Source organism: Eumetopias jubatus, unplaced genomic scaffold (assembly GCF_037043125.1).
Source record: "Eumetopias jubatus isolate StellerSeaLion01/CBP00866 unplaced genomic scaffold, mEumJub1_p1.0 scaffold_9, whole genome shotgun sequence".
NCBI lineage: Eukaryota > Metazoa > Chordata > Mammalia > Carnivora > Otariidae > Eumetopias > Eumetopias jubatus.
In genome coordinates this window covers 106,292,596-106,314,642 of record NW_028274815.1, presented here as the reverse complement: position 1 = coordinate 106,314,642, position 22,047 = coordinate 106,292,596, and the positions used below count along the sequence as shown (strand labels likewise).

The 22,047-nt window shown below is 39.3% G+C and overlaps 1 protein-coding gene across 2 annotated transcripts in view; it reads left to right on the top strand.

Annotated features, from left to right (window-relative positions):
• PLCB1 (phospholipase C beta 1) overlaps positions 1-22,047 on the top strand; it is a 696,279-nt gene that overhangs the window by 614,649 nt on the left and 59,583 nt on the right. Inside the window, exons 28-32 of one of the 2 annotated variants that reach the window (XM_088026705.1) lie at positions 1,541-1,617; positions 1,726-1,815; positions 2,255-2,312; positions 2,746-2,832; positions 13,637-13,754. In XM_088026705.1, coding sequence (XP_087882831.1) covers positions 1,541-1,617; positions 1,726-1,815; positions 2,255-2,312; positions 2,746-2,832; positions 13,637-13,735 — 411 coding nt within the window. In that variant the 3' untranslated portion in view covers positions 13,736-13,754. The remainder of the gene's footprint in view (positions 1-1,540; positions 1,618-1,725; positions 1,816-2,254; positions 2,313-2,745; positions 2,833-13,636; positions 13,755-22,047) is intronic. The other variant, XM_028112967.2, reaches the window with a different exon arrangement.

Sequence of the window (22,047 nt, the reverse complement as noted above, 5' to 3'; positions counted from 1 at the left end):
TTTTAAAGATTTTATTTATTTGTTTGACAGAGAGAGACACAGTGAAAGAGGGAACACAAGCAGGGGGAGTGGGGGAGGGAGAAGCAGGCTTCCCGCTGAGCAGGGAGCCCGATGCGGGGCTCGATCCCAGGACCCTGGGATCATGACCTGAGCTGAAGGCAGACGCTTAACGACTGAGCCACCCAGGTGCCCCAAGAAAGGTTTTGTTTTTTTTTTTAAATAATTTCTAAAATCATGAAAAGAGCATGGGATAGTGGTGAAGGCCACAAGCCACAAAGCCTGATTTGCTGGGTTTATACCCAGCTATGCCACTTACCACCTCTGTGGCTGGGAGCCCAGAACTTGAACCACACATGTCAGTGTCTTCATATGTAAAACAAAGATAAAAGCACAACCTCACAGTGCAGCTCCTGGAATTGAATAGGAATTGAATACAATTAAAACTCTTCAAACTGTATGGGCCATATATAAATTAGCCATGAAAGTTTGCTGGGACTCTGATTAGATTGCCTTGTCCCTGTTGCAGCAACCACTTATGTTAAACTGGTCAGCTTACCCTGCGGTATCTGAGAATTCCCCTCACTGGCAAACAGCAGTGGGGGGCTTTCAGAGGAAGTCCACACCGTCTGCTTGGGGCTCCAATCAGAAGGATGGAGTCCAGTTACCACAGCTGCCTGAGTCATGACAGAAGGTTCTATAGGTTCTTCATGTGGAAAAGAGAAAAAGATGGGGCTGGAGGGCAAAATGACCCTCATGTAACTGATAAGCATTTACTGAGCACCGACTAAACACTAGGAATGGTGTGGAGGGCCAAGGATATGCAAACCCAGACACAGTTGCTGCCCTCTGGAAGCTTGGTTTGATAAGAAAATAGATGCAAAACAGTGAAAGAATTGCTTTCATGGCATGTATGAAAATTCAATGGTACCATACCATAGAAGAGAAGTTCTGATGGTCTTTGGAAGTTACCTACACAAGGACGCAAACATCAATTTCTATCTAAGGTGGGCAACTCATGGTCCTCGAAGCAATTAAACAATGAATTAGGTGGAAACCAAGAATTCCAATCCACGGTTGATTATAACTTACATTCGTACCAACCTCATATGATTTTGAGCTTCACTGTATGTCCAAGAGACAAAGGCATTGATCATCCCATTTATAACCAAGAACATGTAAGTTCAGAAAATGTAGCACTCTTGACCAAAATCATATTTTTGATGTCCTAGAGTGGGGACTGGAAACTGAACCTCCATGTTACTTGTCATTGCACCGAGCCAAGCTGCAGAAACCAGCACGATAATCTAAGGAATCCCTTTAATTAAAAAGGAGAGAAGAAGAAGACTTTGATATTAAAACCTAGATAATGTGATGGTTTTAAATCATGTCCCCCTTGCCTGTTAGATGCCTGGTAATTTTAACTATTGTTAAACATCAATCACAGTTTTTCTAACTCCAGATACTGCTGTCTGGGGGTTCCAGGGGAGAGGGTGCTTTGTTTAAGATCATGTAAAACAGCAAACACATTTTCTTTCCCCAGCTTATTCAAAAATTGACGGATGTTGCTGAAGAATGTCAGAACAATCAGCTGAAGAAGCTCAAAGAAATCTGTGAGAAGTAAGCCTGCATTCTCTTTACAATGGGCTTGTGTCTGTAAACGTGTTGCACACAAACTGCCGTTTCATTTATCTTTTTTTTTCCCTTTTACTTACATTTTGACTTCAGAGAGAAGAAGGAATTAAAGAAGAAAATGGACAAAAAAAGGCAGGAGAAGATAACAGAGGCTAAATCCAAAGACAAAAGTCAAATGGAAGAGTGAGGAGAAAGAACCCCTTCTCTCCCACCTGTCACCTGGGGATTATTTTATTCTGTTCAGGATAACAGCTTCTTAACCACATAAAGACCCATCTGTGAAATTTCTCCTCTAATTAACCTTTCAAAAGATCCCTTTTGTAAAGGTTTTAACATGGAAGTCAAAGAGCAGTTCAATAAATGACTAAGGCACACCCAGGGATCTTTCAGATAAAGATGGAGTAAAGAGTTGCCCTTAGGAAAAAACCCAGTCCTCAGTTCCCATACTGTCGGGCAACTTTCCCAGCATTTAGCTTGCTTGTCCTTGGGCAGACTGTACCTTTCTTGAAGCAGCAATGAGATTGTGGAAAGTTCTGTGAACTTTCACCTGAAAGTCTGAAATTCACCTATTTGTTAACGCAGGATGACGTCATATAATGATCTAGTTGTCATTTGCTCTTAGGGAAAAGACAGAGATGATCCGGTCATACATCCAAGAGGTGGTGCAGTACATCAAGAGGGTACGTCAGTTAATCTCTCTCTGTTTTGCAAACCATGTATGAATGTTTGGCAAGCACAGTGTGAGCCTCTGAGGGGAAATGCCATGCCTTGTATCCATTTATCACCAGCACCCAGAAGAGCTGCTTAAAGAGGAGGCGTTCTGTAATCAATGTTTCTTTAAGTTTAATTGCAAACCTATATATAAAAAGGCTCATCTAAACATTAACAAAAATGTAAAAAGAGCAGAATCTATAGATCACCCTACCCCCACCCTGTGCCCCATCACCGAGAACCAACACTTAACCAACAGTCTCCTACACTTGTAAGGGCAGTTTTTGATCAGGATATGAAATAATTCAATGTATGCATAGATCTGAAAAGCTTTCAAGTTTTTTTGAAAACATTCCCTTGAATGTTCAGATGAAAATTACTTTCTTTGTAACTTTCTTATAGTTAGAAGAGGCCCAAAGTAAACGGCAAGAAAAACTTGTAGAGAAACACAAGGAGATACGTCAGCAGATCCTGGACGAAAAGCCCAAGGTAAACTGAACCGAATAATAATACACAATAACTTCATTTTCTTTCCATTCAATTAGAATAAGACCTCTGTAGGTCATGTACCTTGCACACAGTCTCAGATCCATTCTGACATGGTAAACTCCTCTATCTTCCTCAGCCATGGTGAACATCTTTCTAGCAATATTCAGTACATATTTATCATCAACTGGTGAGCTTTACACATTGCAAATGCTCGGAACCCAGCTCCTGACATCTTGGTTGCAGTTGGTGTGAGGTGTGGTTCAGGTATCTTTGAAGTACCTTCCCTCTCTCCCTGCCAGAATAGAGAGAATTAGAGGAATTGGCCAAGCCTCTTCTGCTCTAATAAAATATTGTAATGGTGGACTCTGTCCAGCAGGGGATGTCCTGTACCAAAATCACTCTGGTTTTTTATCCAAAAAATGTTCTCATAAACCAGAAAAAAAAAAACAAATCTTCTTTCCCCCTGTAGTAATAGTTTATTGTAGCTCCTCTTTAAAATTACCTTATCCTTATCATTTGGTCAAAATCAACTGTTTCATGAATATTAACTTTAAGCACACTGATCATCTGTAAATCAAATACTTTTAGGTTGGCAAACAGCATCTTGATTTTAGATCATTACCTACATTTTGATTCATCACTGAATATTTGTCTGTGAAAAGTGTGCTTTTCAGTTTTATTATTATTCTATGTGTGGTTTAAAATATCTACTCTAAAAGGTATTGCTATTCCATACAAGTACTCTATGAACCTGCAAAGCTTAAAAGTGTTATTTTCGTTTCATTGTATAGTCCATTCATCAATTTACTTCTTATAGAATTTTGGGGGGATAATTCTAAATATAGCTTTGTGGTTATTTCTGCTCTTCTCCTTTTGTATTTATTAGAGATTTATTTAATATTTTTAACTCCTATGTTGCCTGGCAATATGGATGAAGCAGTAATGAAAATCTGAGAATTAATAATTACTTAAGTATGCTGCTAATTTTTATGTTTTTCATGTAAACATGCAATTTGAATATTCTTAGCCATCATCTTGGGTTGATTATGCATTAGTAATAAGTTTTAAGATAATTTCAGAAATTGCTATATTTTCCATTTGGGATTGATCTTTCAGAATGTTTAGAGCAAAAGATTCAGTTCCAGCTGGAATTTAAGAAATACATTAACACCTTAATAATCAGTCCCAGGTGATATATTCAAATATATACATTTTCAATCCATGCTGTCTGAATTCACATGTCATTATTTTGTACACTGACATAATATACCCTGGTTATAATTACTATCTCATTAACCAGTTTTTGTATTAAAAAAAAAATCTCTCTCGTGAGACATTGTTCTTCCTGCAGAGTTTTATTTTGCTTTGTTTTTGTTTTTGGTCTAAAAATGTCAGCTACTTGTCTTATAGATACAATGCAATCACAAATGTGTTTCAGTTATGTAACAGTATAAAAAAAACCCTAAAAAGATTCTGTTACTGTTCTAGGTCATCATGATTAAAATCAACTTTGGTAGGTGTTAAAGCACCTTTAAACTTCTGCGCTGGATATAACTATGCACTAGAAGAATAAGTATTGGACAACTTATCAGTCAAGGTGCATTCTATAGCAATTTTACAGAAAACTCAGTTAAAACTGGCTTACACAATAATAAACTTAGTAAGTCCTATTATTGGAAGTTTAGACATGTCACAGTTTGAGGATGGGTTAATTTAACAGCTCAGCAACCTCATCAAGAATCCAGGTATTTTTAGAATTTCCACCATGCCATCTCACTTTGTTGCCTTTCATGCCTAAGCTGTAAACCTGTAGTCACAAGATGGCTGCCATAGCTCCATGCATCACAACATTACATAAAACCATTCAAAGGCAAAAAAGGCAATGCCTTCATCTTATAGGATTAAGGAAAACCTTCCTAAATCTTCCTGATACCCTTCTCCCCATTGTCTAGGATTGTTCCATATACCCATTCCTAAAACCAATCACAGGCAGGAGAGTGTCATTTGCATGACTGGCTTAGTGCAATTAAGGCTCACTCAAAAGGGTGGAGGGGAGTCCAGCTTCTCCTCAGTGTCATAGTCAACAGGCACCTAAACAAAACTGATGTTTTCTTATCAAAGAAATAGAAATGGCAATTAGGTAGGTAATTAACCGTCTGTGCCACCACCATATTTATATAGCAATTTCCCGTTTCTTCTTTTTTGGCCTCTTAGCAAGAGATTTGAAGTGTTTCTATAAATTTATAGTAGTTCTTTTAACTTCATTTTTGTTTTGTTTTGTTTGCAAAATTCTGAGCCTGTCTGCACATGATCAGTTTAGTCTGTCCAAATATAGCTAATAATCAGAATCAAATGGTACTATGGACTGAATTGTGTCCCCCTAAAATTCACATATTGAAGCTCTAACCCCCAAAATCATGGTATATGGAGAAAAGGCCTTTGGGAGGTATTATGTTTATTTATTCTATTTTTATTTTTTTCATTTTTATTGACATATAGTTAATATACGGTGTTATATTAGTTTCAGGTGTACAATATAATGATTCAACAATTTATACATTACTTAGTGCTCATTATGATAAATGTACTCTTAATCCCCTTCCATCCCTTCACCCACCTCCCCTTTGACAACTACCAGTTTGTTCTCTGTATTTAAAGTCTGGATTTTTTGCCTCTCTCTTTTTTTTTATTTGTTTTGTTTCTTAAATTCTACATATGAGTGAAATCATATGGTATTTGTCTTCCTCTGTCTGACTTAATTACCTTAGCATAATACCCTCTAGCTCGATCCATGTTGTTGCAAATGGCAAGATCTCATTCTTTTTTTATGGCTGAGTCATATTCCAATGTATAAATATACCTAATTTTTTTTAATCCATTCATCTATAGATGGACACTCAGTTTGCTTCCATATCTTGGCTATTGTAAATAATGCTGCAGTAAACATAGGGGTGCATGTACTTTTTCAAGTTAGTGGTTTTGGTTTTTGGGGGGAGTAAATACCCAGTAGTGGATATACTGGAGCCTCCATACTATTTTCCACAGTGGCTGTACCAATTTGCATTCCCACCAACTGTGCATGGGGGTTCCTTTTTCTCCACAACCTCACCAGCATTTATTTCTGTTGCCTTCTTTATGATTGTAAATAGGAACCATAGTGATAGCTCTCTGCTTTTCAACCATGTTGCCCTTATGACCATCTTGTGTCCGGATTTGAAGGTTGCCTGGAGATTTTTGATTTCATGTCAAACGAAAGCATTTCTTAAGAGGTGTTCTTCAAGGCTTAAAAAATGTTGTGCTTGGGAACCATGACTTTAACAATAACATAAGAAATCATGACAGTTAATATTGTAGGACACAGTGGCTAATCAAAGGAAATGTCTGTGATATGAAGGAACAATAATAAACAGTGAAGTAAATAAGATCAACTATAGGTTATGTGGAGAAAGAACAAAGCACAGGGAAGCAAATATAGGCAAGTGAAAGTCCAGGCCCGAGTAGCATTCATCCATGCTCCTGGTAATTGTTGGCTGTGGACCAGAAATAGGATAGCACCGGCTTTGAAATAATCCCTCTTCACATCCAGTATCAGAATGGCCTTTGAAGCTCAACATAGACATGAGGGAAATTAACAAAAGCAGAAACAATACAGAAAGAATAGTAACTCAAGGGAATGAAACTGACCAGCAGTGTTTATAAAAGAGGTTAAGGGAGTCACTTGCATTCAGTCAGAAAGATGAGAAGGTGGAATGATTTTATGACATCTAGAAATTTATGAGCTGTTCCATCACTGAATGTTGGACAAAGTAATTGAGTTGACTCTACAGTAGGTAATATTAAAGATAATTGCAACCCTCCTAGGAAGAGGACACATGACAAACTTTTCCAGAGGTTACTGAGGGGAGTAGAGTTCCTTCTTCAAGTATTTTAAGATGCAATAAGCAGTTTTCTACCTTGAAACCAATAATAGCTAATCTTTTGCTTACAGCAAAAATATACACTACATGGCATCATATTTCTTCCTGTTTGTCAGTTTCTTTCACCAACATGTCAAATATAATCACTTAGTTTCTCTTCGTCCACTTATTCTAACTAATGTAATAATGTGTTTAATGTTCCTAACCTCCTCCGAAACAGGGAGGAAGCTATTTTTACATGCCTATATTCTCCTAGTATTACTATTTTGAGCTGTTCTGAACCACAATCACAAGCTGCATAATTTTCCACACCTTCGATAACCAAACAACTCCTTTAAAATTGAACAAGTATTTTTTAACAAAAGAAATTTGAAAAGCCAATTGCTGAAAGACAACAGTTCTTCAATGGCAAGGAGTTCTGGCTGGATGTAGAGCAAGCTACATATGAAGATTAATTCAAAGTGTAACCTTCTAACCTTTTACTCAACCACGGGCTTATGATCTGTAAGTATCAACTCAAGTTCCTAAAATTGTTACCGTCCTCCAATAGAACAGTCAGAAGACAATGTGCCTCAGTCAAAACCATTTCATTTCCACACTTAGACCAAGAACCTCCATCCTACTGGCACATATTTGGTAGGGAACCAAATTTGGCCAGCCACAGTGTGAAAATTTACTTTAGAATGTCCAACTTTGTGACATGCACTAGGCCTTTTTCATATGTAGAGTCCATTTTTTCTCCACTAAAAAAGAGATCAACGAGTCTATTCCTTTTGTATGTAATTTTTGAGGGCATTGAGGAAAATGGAAGTAGGTGATTTCTAGAGGCAACTTATGCAATAGATAAATATTTTGGCCCTCAATTTGATGTAGAATTACACTGTGCATTCCTGTACATAAGTCCCTCTGAAATTTCTTAAGTTACAAACAATAGTAGACATCCTTGAAAGAGAATATTCAGTTCCTTTTCGGTAAAGTTCTAAATTCTGAAAAAATGTTCAGTTGCATGTATCCTAGCAGTGAAATATTTTATTCAGTCCCTGAGTGTATGCTATTTTCAGCTTTGTTCCAGGTGTGTCTTTTTATGAAATCTATAGCTACAGAGTTCTTAAGATGGATGCAATAAAGCCCACCAATTATATAAGTGACATAATTGGTTTCCTTGGAATTTCCATCCCTGGATTTGCCAAAGCCAATAGGAAAAGGTTATATATGTACAAAGGGTGATAGAAGCAACCCACAACCCAACCACCAGTAGAGAGAAACCATAACCTCTGTGGTCACATTCAACTCTAAACTGATTCATTATAAAAAGGACATTCTGCCTTTCTCCTGAACACTTCAAAAAGATTTATTTTAACATGCTGAGGCATCGTTAATCAGAGTTGCCCCGAATCTGCTGCAAATATTCCAATGTATATTGATCACTTTGCAGCTACTGGCTCTCATTACAAGAAGAATCATCTTTTAAGGGGTCTTTTTAATGAACCGTCTCCATAACCTCATAAAACAGTCAATAAATGTGGAATTTACTTTTTCTCTGACATTTAATTTGTCTTTGATGCTTCTAAAAACACAAGTTTACTGTTTTAAATTGAGCTCATCAATAAGAGAGAATTCCAGGAAGCTTTAGGGCATTTTAATTTATAAGCGAAAGAACATTTCATTATGTGGCCTACTGGCTCTTATTTTTTTTTTTTTCCCTCTACCAGGGGAATATAGACTGATTTTCCTCATTTCCCTGACATCTTTAGAATGAACAGGATGAGTGACTCATCCCTCTGGGTTAAGTTAGTTTTGTCAGACCTACCACTGGGCCCTGAGACAGAACTCTCAATGTTGTGATTTCAGTCTTGCCTTCCCAGTGTTCAGGGAGAAAAGACACTGGGGCATTTAAAGTAAAAGCTTCTTCCTTACATGATTCATTTGTGTGTTCCCTGATCCTTTGTGACTTGATGGGGAAATGTGGTTTCTCCCTGCCATCACCCATTGGACCGTCTCAATGAAGCTAGACCACAGAGTGCAAACTGGCTGCCCATTAACTATGTTTTGCTTGTTGTCAAGTCTTGGTAGACCCACCCAATAATTTAGGTTTGGGTTTTTTTTTTCTGTGAAAGAAACTTTTTTTTCATTTGATCAATGTGAATAATTACCTTTTTAAAAAGTGTAGCTATTCATTATTTTCTTGAATGTAAAGCTTGGATACATTGACTCTCCTTCTGGGCAATACTAGAACATTAGAACCGTTTGACTCTGCCTTTTCATGATATATTTTTAAAATTTATTAATAAATGTGTACATATTTCTAAACAAATAAGACTTTCTTATTCTATGTTATACAGTCAGTGTTCATTTAGACTTATCTACATATTCACAAGATTTTTTGTTCAGCATTCTATCTTGTGTCTCAGACCGTCCATTTGGGACCATTATCTTCTACAACCTTTAGAAGTTCTTTTATACAGTCTACTGATGGCAAACTCTGGGGTTTTTGGTTTTGTTCTCATTTTTGTCTGAATATGTCTTTATTTTACCTTCATTCTGGAAGGATACTTTCACTGTGTATAAAATTTCAGGTTGACAGTTATTTTCTTTTAGCACATTGAAGATAAAATTCCCCTGTCCTCTGGCTTCTCTTATTATTGAGAAGCTGTTAGTCTCAGTGTAATTCTTTTGGTAATAGCTTTCATTTTTCCTCCTTTTCTTGCATTTAGGATTTTTTTTTGTTGTGTTCTGTGCCGTTTTTCTAAAATGTATCTAAATATGTGTTTGAGGTGACTGGATGGATAATTTTCCTCACTTCTGTAGAAACTCAGACATTGTGTCAGCAAAAATGGCTTCATTCACATTATTCACATATAAAATAAAATGGACCTTTTACTCCATCAACTCAGTCTTTTAACTTTTTTCATATTTTCCATCTTTTTGTTTCTCTGTGCTACCCTGTGGACAATTTTTCTCTGACCCTTTTTCTAATTTACCAATTCTTTGTTTACACTGCTCTTCTACTTTTCCACTGAGTTTTTAATTCTAGCTTTTGTGTTCTATTTGATTCCATAAGTGCTATTTGGTTTATTTTCTAATCTACAATCTGTATGTCTGGCTTATTGTAGGGAAAGTTTCCCCTGAGATTCCTCATTCTGTACAGGTCCCAGGCTTTGAGTTGTGGCCCCACCCTACCAGGCTTTCAAAAGATGAATTCAAAATTTTCAGCATTAGCAAAAGCCCATCAGGGCAAAAGTGGCTTCCCTGTCTAGGTTTGAGGTTCTGCAGTTTGGGCCTGATCATTCTTTAAATTTTTGTGGTTCTTAGATTCTTTAAAGAAAATAGTTTCAATCCCAAATCCAGGTTTTTTAGTTGTTTTCTGTGAGAAGGATGGTCCAACTCCTAACCAGAAATAAAAAATCTCCACATGGTGTTTCTAATACGTTTGAATTCATTAACATCTGTATTGGTTGGAGTTCACCTAGAGAAGCAGAACCTCCAAAAGACTGAGTCTTTATCACAGAGCTGAACACACACACACCTGGCCCAGCAGTAGGAACAACTAAAGACCCAAAGAGAAGGGAAAGTGATTCCAGACCCCATTCAACAGATCTGCAACAGCATGTGTGTGTTACAGATGCCTGCTGCCTCCCTCTTCAAGCCCTCCAATTCTCAGGAGAGGCTCCCCTATAACTCACCCTACCTGGAAAGGGAACTCTCGAAATGTAGTTCAGCCTAGGCAAGTTAGCACATTACAAAACCCTCACGCTATTATTTAATGCTTGGAAATTTTCTTTTTTTTTTAATTTCTCTTTAAAAATTAGATTATATGGGGGCACTTGGCTGGCTCAGTCAGTGGAGCACGCGACTCTTGGTCTCAGGGCTGTGAGTTCAAGCCCCACATTGGGTGTAGAGATTACCTAAAAATAAAATCTTTTAAAAAATTAGATTATATGATTACAAAGAGCCAACATGTAAACAAATCTCTAGGACAGAGAAGAGGCTCGCCTTCGGCCTGTATGGCATTCCCCAGGTTGCCTCATGGGTTTCTGTTATCTATTAGCCCCTGTAAGGCAACTGGGTTTGAGATTTAAACAAAATTGGAAGAGAGATTCACGTGGTTGTCCTTGATTCCTCCCCCTTTTCTTTACCCCATTAGCTTTCTTTCCCCTTCCTTTGTCCTTACTGTCTTTCCTAAGGATAAGTAAATGTGGGAGTGCAGTGATGGGTATACAGTTTGGAGGGAAGGGGACCCAAAGAGAATACTCACCACCTGCTAGAGCAGAGAGAGTATATGTGTTGATGGGGTTCACAGTCTCCCCAGAAAGTACTAAGATTAACATCAGGAATTTGGATAAGATGGACTTTAATCCCATTGACTTTTATCTGCCCTTAAAAATGAGTTCACACAACCACAGATAGCCCACAAAACCTTTTGGGTTGACTTCTACTCTGTGTGCCTGCCATTGTGCATGATTTACATGAATTTTGCCAATAGTAATTAGATGTTTTATTCCAAATGTATCTCTAGTTTGTTTTTAAAGCCCTGCTTTGGTATAACCAGAATAATAAAAATATTCAAACACACACACCCTAAATACTGTTTAAGGCAAGGAATGTAAAGATTTCATTTCATTTCATTTCAAGGAACCACTACCTGATTTTACCGTGGTCCTCAACATTTTCGCGGGAAGGATGGCAAATTCAAACCAAGAAAAATATGTACCTGTAGAATATCCAAAAAGGAAATGTCCTGGTGCTTTGAAACATTTGAGGAAGCAGCATGCAGAGACCAGAGGAAAAGTTATTGCAGAAGGAAAAATGCACAACCACTGAGCTGAAAAATGCTAAAGAAAATTTCAGTTCAAAATGGGAAAGCAGTTTCTAAAAGCAAGAGTCACATTCTCTGTTTCCCATGTATCCTGCCTAAGGCCAAATTAATGTAACAAACCTACCACTTGGAGTCCTGGTTATGCATTTTTTGTCAATAAATGTCAATTAATACAAGTCTTCTACATTTATTATAATCATTTGCTGAGGATAATCTTTGAATTTGACAAGGAGGTCTTTGACTTTGTAGTTGAAACTGAGGCTCAAGTAGTATTTCCATATTTCAAAGAGTTTTACATTTCAAAGAGTTTTATCAGAGGTGGATTTAACTTTTGCTAATGTTTGTGATGGAATAATAAACAGTTCATGACGTTTCTGATAGTTTGCATGGATTCTCCACTGCATACCGTCTGTGACCATCACACATGCACACATGCACACGCACACACACGCACACGCACACACACAGGCACACACTCACACAAACAACCTGATGTAATCGGGGGAACTTAACATGTTTAACTATTTTGGCATCAAAATGGATTTTGCCCTCCCAAATTATGCTAGTATATGGGAAATCCTGTCTCAAATAGTAGCCAGCAGCATGTATATAGTTTTGTGACATGGAGAGAATAGGGAATATGTTGTCTTCTAGCTTTGGCTGGAAAGGATTTTCTTCTCTTTTTCCTTTGAATCTTACATATTGTTTTTTTTTTTTAATAGTTCTTAGATTTTAGGAACTATATAATGAGCTGTTGCAATTCTTTAATTGATTATTGGGACTTTGTTCTAGGTGGGATCACAAATACCGCAGGACTTGCAAAGTATAAAAGAGTTAGGACATCTTTATAATTGTTAAGGTACCAATTGCAGTGCCATTACCCCAGTCAAAGCCACCCTCATTTCTCAACTGGATTTCTCAATAGCCTCCTAACTGGTCTTCCCACTTCATCACGTGCCCACTCACAATCTACTCCCAACAGGGCAGACAGAGTCATCTTTTAGAACATAAATCAGCTCACTCCTCAGTTCAAGACTCTTTCATGGCTCCCATCTCTCTGAGAAATAAAAGTCTACAAGGTCTGACATGATCTGACTCCACTTTGCTGTATCCTCTCTTTGTTTCCTCATTGACCTGCCCTCTGCTCCAGCCAACCTGGCTTCCTTGCTGGGACCCAACAACCCAGGCCAATGCCACCTTGGACTGTTGTATGGACCTCTGCCCAGAATGTTCATCTCTCAAGGGTCTGCTTGGGCACCTCCCTCCTGTGGCTCAAGTCTTTGCTCAAAGCTTTCTTTTCAGAGAGGCCTTCCATGACCACTTTCTTTTCAAAGAGGCCTTCCATGACCACTTTACTTTCCCCTACTTCCCCATTCCTAGTATCTCCTCTTCCTTTTATTCTGCTCTACTTGCTGTGTTTCAGAGCATTTATCACCTTCTCTCATTAGGTCATTTACTTCTTTCTTAGGTGTGTCATTCAGTGTTGATCCCTCCCCAGTGGAACACAAGCTGCATTTACATTGGAGGGCAGGGGTTTGGACTGTTTTGCTCACTGATGCTCTTGAGTTCTAGGCACCCAAGAACAATGCCTGGCGCATACTTGGTGCTTGATACATAACTTTTTAACAAACGAGTTATGCAGAGGGCTAACAAAACTAACTTCATGTATTTAAAAAATAGTTTTCTCTCTTTGAGAGAGAAAAGTATAGCCATTCAGCCCAGACTCATTGGGCTGCTTTGTTCAGTTGCTGTCAGGGATTCCATACAATCTCTTTTCAAGTTTCTTGACAGTAGTGGGATTTTGTAAAGAATTTCTTGAAACTACTAGTTGCAATCATATTTAACAACTAATTCCTACAGAGGGCAGGCAAGAACCAAGGAGAATTCAGTTGCCAATCCTATTGCATTTGTGGTTGGAAGTGTTGGAATAGACAAAGGATACGGAGATTTTAAATCTCCATTCTAGAAGGTACTCCAAGAGAGCTCCCAGACCAAGAATTTGAAACAACCGATGATTAGAAATCCATTTCAATGCCACAAAAATGACAGCCTCCCTTTTTTTCCCACACAGGGGGACGGTTCCTCCTCATTCTTGTCGGAAACTTGCCATGAGGATCCCTCTGTTTCCCCCAACTTTACTCCCCCCAACCCTCAAGCTCTCAAGTGGTGACCACCGTCCTTCCGGCCAGGTAGGACTGGATGGGAGGGGTCGCTTTTGAGAGAGGGGTGGCATGTGGCCATCAAGTTTACAGACATCTTGGACTCGCTCCTTTGTTTTTCACGCCACCCTCGTCCCCCGCCAGCCTTTCTCTACATTCCCATGCTTTTCCTGCCATAGTTTCTAGCTATTCCCATGATGCACCTTCACCTTTACCTGTCTTTCCCTGGTATTTATTTTTTCATCATTGTTCTCTCTCTTCTTGGCATCAATTCCATTCTCCCCTTATTGTCTTCTTCCCCTTTCTTCATTTTATTTCTCTAGTTGCAAAACTGGCTTCCTTTTAGAACTCGATCTTTCTCTCTTAAACTCACACTATTATTTCTGCTTTTGAGACATTTTTAAGTTCCTACTTCTTGCAGCTCTGGTTGCCCACAGTCTTATTATCTTAAACTCCAGTGGGATTAAATGAACTCTCGGGGAGTCTTCCTGACCACTCCATTCAATTGACTACACCCGTCCTTTTAAAAATCCAGTAAAAGTCATTGTATTCCCACATGATGTTTTGAATTCAGGGGATAGCTCAGGATTCTCTAAAATCAAGAGCTCTTGAAAAGACCTCACTCATAGGGACGCCTGGGCCAGGGGCTCCTGGTTGAAGCAAAATGAAGCTCAGATGTTAGAGAGGACTTTAACTCGCCAGAGGAAATGCATCATGAAATCTATCGTATTCCTCTTGCTAATAAGAAAACTGGCCAAAACCATTCCAGTGCGCGTGCATTTCAGGGAGAAAAGAGGTGTTATTGTGATTATAGAGAAAGCAGAATACATCTATTCTGATGTACTGAAAGCAGAGACCTACAGTGAGGCTTATGATGTTTTCATCTTCAAGCCCTCATTGATCTGTGAAGCAGAACATTTAGAAACATGTCGAAGAATTAGTGAAAACAACAACTTTACTGGGGAAAAAAAAAAAGCTGCAATTTCCTTCTTGTCCGCTACATCCATCAGCACATTCATTAATGCTCTAGCTCAGCACTTTTCTAACTTCAATGAGTGTATGAATTATCTGGAGATCCTATGAAAATGCAGATGCTGATTCCAGAGGTCTGGGTGGAACCTGAGATCTGCATTTCTCACCTGAGTCCAGGGGATGCCCTTACTGCCACATTTCCATGGACCACATTTGACAAGCAGGGATCTAGTACATTCCTACCCCTCCTGGTGGTGGCACCTGGAAGGAAAAGCTTTAAGCTGCTTTCCTGGAGGTTTATTGTATTTTAAGTTTTTGGCCTAATCACGAGCCTGAACCCTTTGAGCCTTTTTATTTTTTTACTACGGACTGTGACACTAGAGAAAGGGAGAGAATGCCATTTAGAGCAAAGCCTCAGCCTGGCTATGAATTCCTTCCCTGTCCTCCCCAAGGTGATGATCTTGTTCCTGTGGTGACCCCGTGTGGACTTTATCACGGGCAGGGGAGGGGCGGGAAATATTGATTTCTCCAGGAAGGCATCAGAAAGACCTTGACAATGTCTTCTTCATTTGTCTATAAATGTTCAGGGCATGTTTTAAGTCATCAGCTATCAGCATCATTGGATTTTTGCTTGTTTGTTTTTGATGCACTTATTGTTACTCTCCTGGTATTTTTGAAAGTTATTGTGAAACATTTAATACCACAGATGGGATACTGAATTCTCTCCAAGGAGGTAAATGGCAATGAAGCTCAGAACACATGACTTGGGTTTTGTTTTTCGAAACAAATGCAAGAGAGACCTAAGTACCCCATTTTAGTTGCTGTGCTCCATCAGGCTTCTAAAGGCTGGTCCTCGACTTGTTTTTCCTTTAGAAGGTCAACTGAGCTTCCTGTGTAGCAAAAATATTTGTTTTCAAAAGAGATAGGTATTCCCACAATACCTGGACCTTAAGAAAATCTTTAATCACATCATGATTTGGTCCCTTCAGCTTTCTACATATAAAAAGCAATATAAAAATAAACCATTTCTCATGTTCTGTGGGAAAAGAGGTTTCATTGCTAAAACAGAACAAAAAAAATTGCACTGTTTTGTATCCGAAAAAGAACAAAAAGTCCTTTTCTACCAGTATATGAAAGGTACATTTTTTGGGCCACGTTTAATATTTCCCCCAAATGTTTCTCGCTCACCTCATAATATTTCCATTGATAGACTACGGCTGAACACAAAATGAATGAATAAAAAGTAATAGTAGATAAAGCCATCGTGCATTTGCTAGAAAAGAGTGATTTTTTTTTTCCTCTAAGATTGATCCCAAGAGTACCCTTCACATAAATACGTGAAATTTCACAGAAGGAGGATGCTTCACCGAAGGAGCCACCCAGGTGCCCCGGGGCTTCTCCAAATTTTGCTCTAGAGTTTGAGTGAAGGGAAGTCCCTTGAGGTAACTTACGAAACATTTAAGCAAGAAACAAAGAAAAGTTTCCTAGTGTAGGAACGTCTAAATACCTAAATTCCCACGGGTTATTGCGGGTCTCTTCGAAGATCTTTAAATGTGGCAACAAAGGGGCTATCTACAAGCGCAGCAACCTTTTCCTGACCTCCTTTGTGTCCAGAAAGAGTACGATTAATTAAACTCAGAAGTTTGCCGCTGAAATAATAGGTATGAGATCCAGAGAATTCAAGGTGTTGGAGGACTCATTAAATAGGGTTGCATAAATATCATGCTGAAAGATTTAATGAGTCCATAGGGTCACTTAAAGAGCAATGAAGCAGAGATGACCTAGAAAAAAATAAATTAGAATCGATATTGTGCTTCTGAATTAACAACTATAGATTGCTATATTAACACCTGAGATTAATTCTATAATTACATCTTAATGCATCTTCGTGTTTTCATCCCAGGAAAAATGAAAATTGCTTATTTTTAGCATTTTACTTGCCAATCATAAAAACACACTTATATAGATGTGTTTATTTCTGTGATCTCTAGGAACCATGAATGCTTTAAGGAGCTGCAACTAGGTAAATAGTGTTCGTTTTTTTCTTTTAATAATTCAATTAATACTGGATGCCTACTGCATAGCAGGCACTAGGCTAGATGCTGGGACAATAAAGCAATGCAAAAAGATGCAAAGCTTGCCCCCCCCACCTCAAATTGTTTGCAGTCCAGTGTAGCTCTGTTCTACAGAACTTTCTGCAGTGATGGAAATGTTCCACGTCTGAGAGCTCAATGCATTAGCCACCAGCCACAGGTGGTTATAAAGTATTCGAAGTGTGGCTAATGCAACTGAGGAATTGAATTTTAATTATATTGAAATGTTATTTAAATTTAAGGACAAATAGCCACATACAGGCAGCACAGGTACATGGTATGCCGAATCTTAATTTCTAACATGTAATCTACCTTTCTTTAAAAGATTTAAAGGTGGGGGCGCCTGGGTGGCTCAGTCAGTTAAGCAGCTAACTCTTGATTTTGGCTCAGGTTGTGATCTCAGGGTCCTCAGATGGAGTCCCACATCAGGTTCTGCACTCAGCAGGGAGTCGGCTTGATTCTCTCTCCCTCTCCCTCTACCCCTCCCCTCATGTTCTCTCTCTCTCTCTCTCTCATCTCTCTTTCTTAAAATAAATAAATAACTTTAAAAAGGTAAAGGATTCAAAGGATTTGTGTTAGGACAAAAACACTATGATCATCATTATAATAGAGCTGTTTACAGGGGAGGAAGGCCTGATACATACTGGGGGAAACCAAAGAAGGCTTCCCAGAGGTGGTAACCCTTGACCAATAAGATTAAGTAGAAGTTTGTCAAGCAGAGCAGCAGACAGGAAGAAATTCCTGGTGACCTCGTGACAGAGGCTAAGGTATGAGTATCATGTTAACTGCTACGGAATTGCATTATTTGCATGTTGTATTAGTCAGTTTGGGCAGCTGTAACAAAATAATCTCAGACAGGGTGGCCTAAACAACAGAAACTTATCTTCTCAGAGTTGTGCAGTGTGAGGTCCACGGTCAAGGTGCCGGCAGGGTTGGTTTCTGTGAGGCGTCTCTCCTCAGCTTGCGGATGGTGCCTTTTTGCTGTAACCTTCAATGGCCATTGACCTGCCCTTGTGCACAGAGCGCACTCTGGTGTCTCTTCCTCTTCTTACAAGGATGCCAGGCCTGTCAGATTAGGATCGCATCATTATGACCTCATTTAACTTAATTTTATCCCTAAGGATCCCATCTCCAAATAAGTCATCTATGTTGGGGCTTCAACATAAGAGTTTTGAAGAGACACCATTATATCCATAAAACATGTCATTCATTCAATAAGCAAATATCCTTTTTCTCCGGGTTCTTTTTTTTTTTTTTTCCCGAGGAGGAGAGACATACCTCACACTCAGCTCACACAAATTTATAGAAAACTATCATCTACTGATCTAGCATATGATAATTCTAATCACTGCTTTTGATTTACCTATTGATAGATACATAGAGTTCTAGAAAATTAACAAGTACAGAAAACACCTAAATTAGGTGTGTACCTCTCAGAACTCAAGTGTAATTAAATATTGCTCAAGAAATATTAACAGTAATTTTCCTTTATTCTCTGAAAACAAGCCAGTGGTGACTTGGAGTTGGTCAGACTAGCTCGCAAGAAGTTAATTTTTAAAATTTTCAGGGATTCTGTGAGCCAGTTGTTAAATGCAGCCGTTATAAAAATGTAAATTACATACACTTACAATTAAACAAATTATATTAAAAACAAAGGTAACAAATACCCAAAACTCAGCTCACAGATGTATGCAGGGTTCCTATTGCCACCTACCACAGACGCAAACATTATTACCCATCCGTTACAAACAAAACCAAACTTTCTGCTGAAATGTAATTTATTACCTTTTTAAAGCCTGTATTTCTTTGTTTCCTTCACCAGAAAGGGGCAGTGCTGCCTTGCTGACCCATGGACTCTCAGTCCCTGCATATACAATATTTTGGGGGCAACAGAAAATTCCCTTAAAACATAAACGTAGCATTGACAACATCTTTCTAACCCACCCAGCAATGTTTTCTACCTGATAATTGCCTCATCTGTAACATAAGATCCCTCCCACTGCTAATACTACCCTGCAGCTAATACTAAGCTTATACTTACTTGCCTCATTCATTTTAAAGGGGACACTTTTGTTCCTACGAAAGTTTTAAGTGACAATAAGTGAAATAGAATAGGAAATCTTTGGGGTAAATAGCGGTTTTCAGGTTAAGCTTTATATTTTGTAGGAAACATTTCTCCCCACTGTTGCTCTTTTTTTTTTTTTAAAGATTATATTTATTTATTTGAGGGCGAGAGCGAGAGGGCACAAGCGAAGGGGTGGGGCAGAGAGAGAGGGACAAGCAGACTCCATGCTCGGCAGGGAGCCTGACACAGGGCTCCATCCCAGGTCCCCAAGATCACGACCTGAGCCAAAGTCAGACACTTAACCGACTGAGCCACCCAGGCACCCCTCTACTGTTGCCCTTTTATACCACTTCCAGACAAATAAGGAGGTGCTCATATTTTGAAAATGAAATGCCATTTGGCAGAATTCACATTTAATCATTGATTAACACTACAATTAAGTCATGCCTGTGGTCTCTCAAATCTGGAGCCCAGGAAGTGAAAGTACCTGTCTAAGATTACAGAGCAAATAGGGACTCAGTTTCCTGCTCCAGGTAGACACATCAAATGGACACCACAATGCGTCTTGCTTTTTCATGAAAACCCTGTTCCTTTAGGATTTCTTTTGTCACCATAACACTGTATGAGACTCTTATGAAGGTGATTATAAAAGAAGAAATTCAAGCAGCAAAGATTAAGTGATTGGAAGTTTTCAACCTTTCTCTGAGTGTAACTTATATCCACAAAAATCTGAGAATGATGAATATAGAACAAATTCGAGCATAGAATGGCTAAAATCCTTGGCAAGAAAGGGAAAAGAGAAGGGATCCCAAGACTGAGGTCCAGATAACTCTTCATTTTAAGAGATCTGGTAGAGGAGATAGAACCTGAAAGAGACAGAAGAGGTACAACCTGTGAGAGTGGAGAAAGACCAAGACTGTCAGAGAAGCCAAGAGGAACAAAATGATGCACAGTGACTACAGCGACTGAGTGGTACAGAAAAGGTGTCCTTTGACTTTCATAACCAGGAGGCCCCTGGTGCCTTTGGTATTAGTGATGGGTCGGTAGGAAGGTGGGAGTGGGGACCAAATAAGTGTAGGATAAACAGGAAGCAAGGAATGAGGGACTGCTTATCTAACACTCTTCCAGAAGTCCAGACTTGAAGGGAAGCAGAAATCTGGAATAGTCATGGGGAATGTAGGGAATAAGGGAACATCCATTTGAGAAGAGATTAATCAGTACTTCTAACTTATGGTCCAGTCTAGTTTACCATGACTAAACTAAATGATTGCCAGGCAAGAATAGGGAAGAAGGGACTTCACCCATTTTACTGTTGTCAGGGTTGTGTTTTTCTGTGATGAATCAGAGTTCTTCAGTGGAAGAATGAGATCTTAATGAGCATGTGGCATAAACTATCAAGAACTATCAAGAACAGTAAAGGGTTTCCCTAGACACCAGTTAAATGTTGGGTCGTTTCTTTCCTCTTGCTATTTAGTACATTAATAATAATACTGATAGAGCTTGCTTCGTGATCCCCAGAGCTGATTCACAAGGGCACAAAACCTGCAATGGTGGCTACACAAAGTGTAGGTAGATCAAGAGACTTCCACGTTTACCGTCCCGTAATTAGAGTTTACTCTGCCTTGTGTAGCGGTGAAACGACTTTGCCCATAATAAACGGATATATTTTCTTTTCTCTTTAAGCATCCTCCTTCCCTCCCTATCCTTCCTGAATCATAGCTCCAGGAAAGAGAAGGACGGGGCTCCCTGAGGGAGAAGATTCTCATTAGCAGGGCAGAAATCTTGAAAGATAAGAGATGTCAAGAGAGGAAGGGATTTTCCCAAGTTCCTGTATCTTCTTTGAACACAGACAGCCTGAGGGGCTGGAGTCTTCCTATACACCCAGTGATGAGAGGACTTCAGGGTGTGCCACAGAGGAGGAAAGTGTGTGCCCCTTCCAACCCTGAGAACTATGGGAAAAAGTAGGGTAAGAGAATAGAGCAACAGGTGAGATTTGTATGTACCTCTGTCCCTTCTCTCCGGCTGAAATTCTGGAAGGTTCCCATATCATGTGCATCTTAGAGGGAATAGGAAAGGTCCTGTGTGCCCTGGTGACAAAAAGTGGTGGTATTGAGGGGGCTGGCGGAAACCTAAGAACAAGACAAAGATGCTCCCTCGGGCCAGTTGGCTCACACCATGGACTCAAGCAGTGACGACCAGTCAGTCACCCCAGAGGGCCAGCAGCCATTCGTCTGGAGAAATCTAGACCAGCCCCTTTACAGCAGAGGCCTTGTATGTCTGAGTCTGCTGAATCCTCTTCTCCCGCTCTGAAGGCAGTCTGAGTTCTGAAATAGACCTAGCCACCATTTTGAGGAGCTAAAAATCAGAAGGACATATATTTGAAAAGCTGAGCTTTACCCAAGGAGATTGATTCGTGCAAGAAACTCTTAAAACCAACTCTATAGGGAGTGGAATTTTGAAGCAACTCTAAGGAAATTGTCTTTTCTTTAATGCTTGGAAAAGCTTGGACAGCTTTCCTTTCTGTCATTAGAAGTGTGGCTCCTGCACCTCCAGGGAAAGTGGTTTGGGGACGTGTTTCCGCTGTGACTCAAATGACAACCGTTTCATGGGCAGACAGCTCAGGGGCTGTGGTAGGCCCTGCTGGACCCTCCAAGTCAATTGAAAGGGAATGGGTCTCCTGGGAGTTTGCTAACCTGATTGCAGGTTTCCTGGACACCGTGTCCCCTCCCAAACCAACATCTGCTGTGACAGAGAGATATTTGTAGTGAGGTGAATAACAAACAGTTTCATGAAGGTTGGGTCACAGGGCAACAAAAAGCACACTGGCCTAGGTGGAGCCAGCCTCTTCCTGTTTTCTCTTAGAGTCTTCTCTACCACATGGAACTCTTGTCAAAAGCTTCAGCAAGATTTTTAGTCAAAGCCTTTAAATTCACATGTTGAGAAGAAGTGTTTGCTATTTCGTGGCTGAAAATTATGCTCAGTCTTGCTGAGCTAGAACCAGAAATTTGTGTCTTTTTGAAATGGGTATTCCATCTGTAACTGCTCAGAACGTCTTTCTATTAAGATCGGCTCTAAAATAAGATCTTCCTAACAGACAAATTAATTAGACTGACTCTTGACAGTCACTTTTTTGGTGATATTTCAATAGATTTAGCCTACAGATGTATTCCTAAGTGAATGTGTGCCCCTGCAA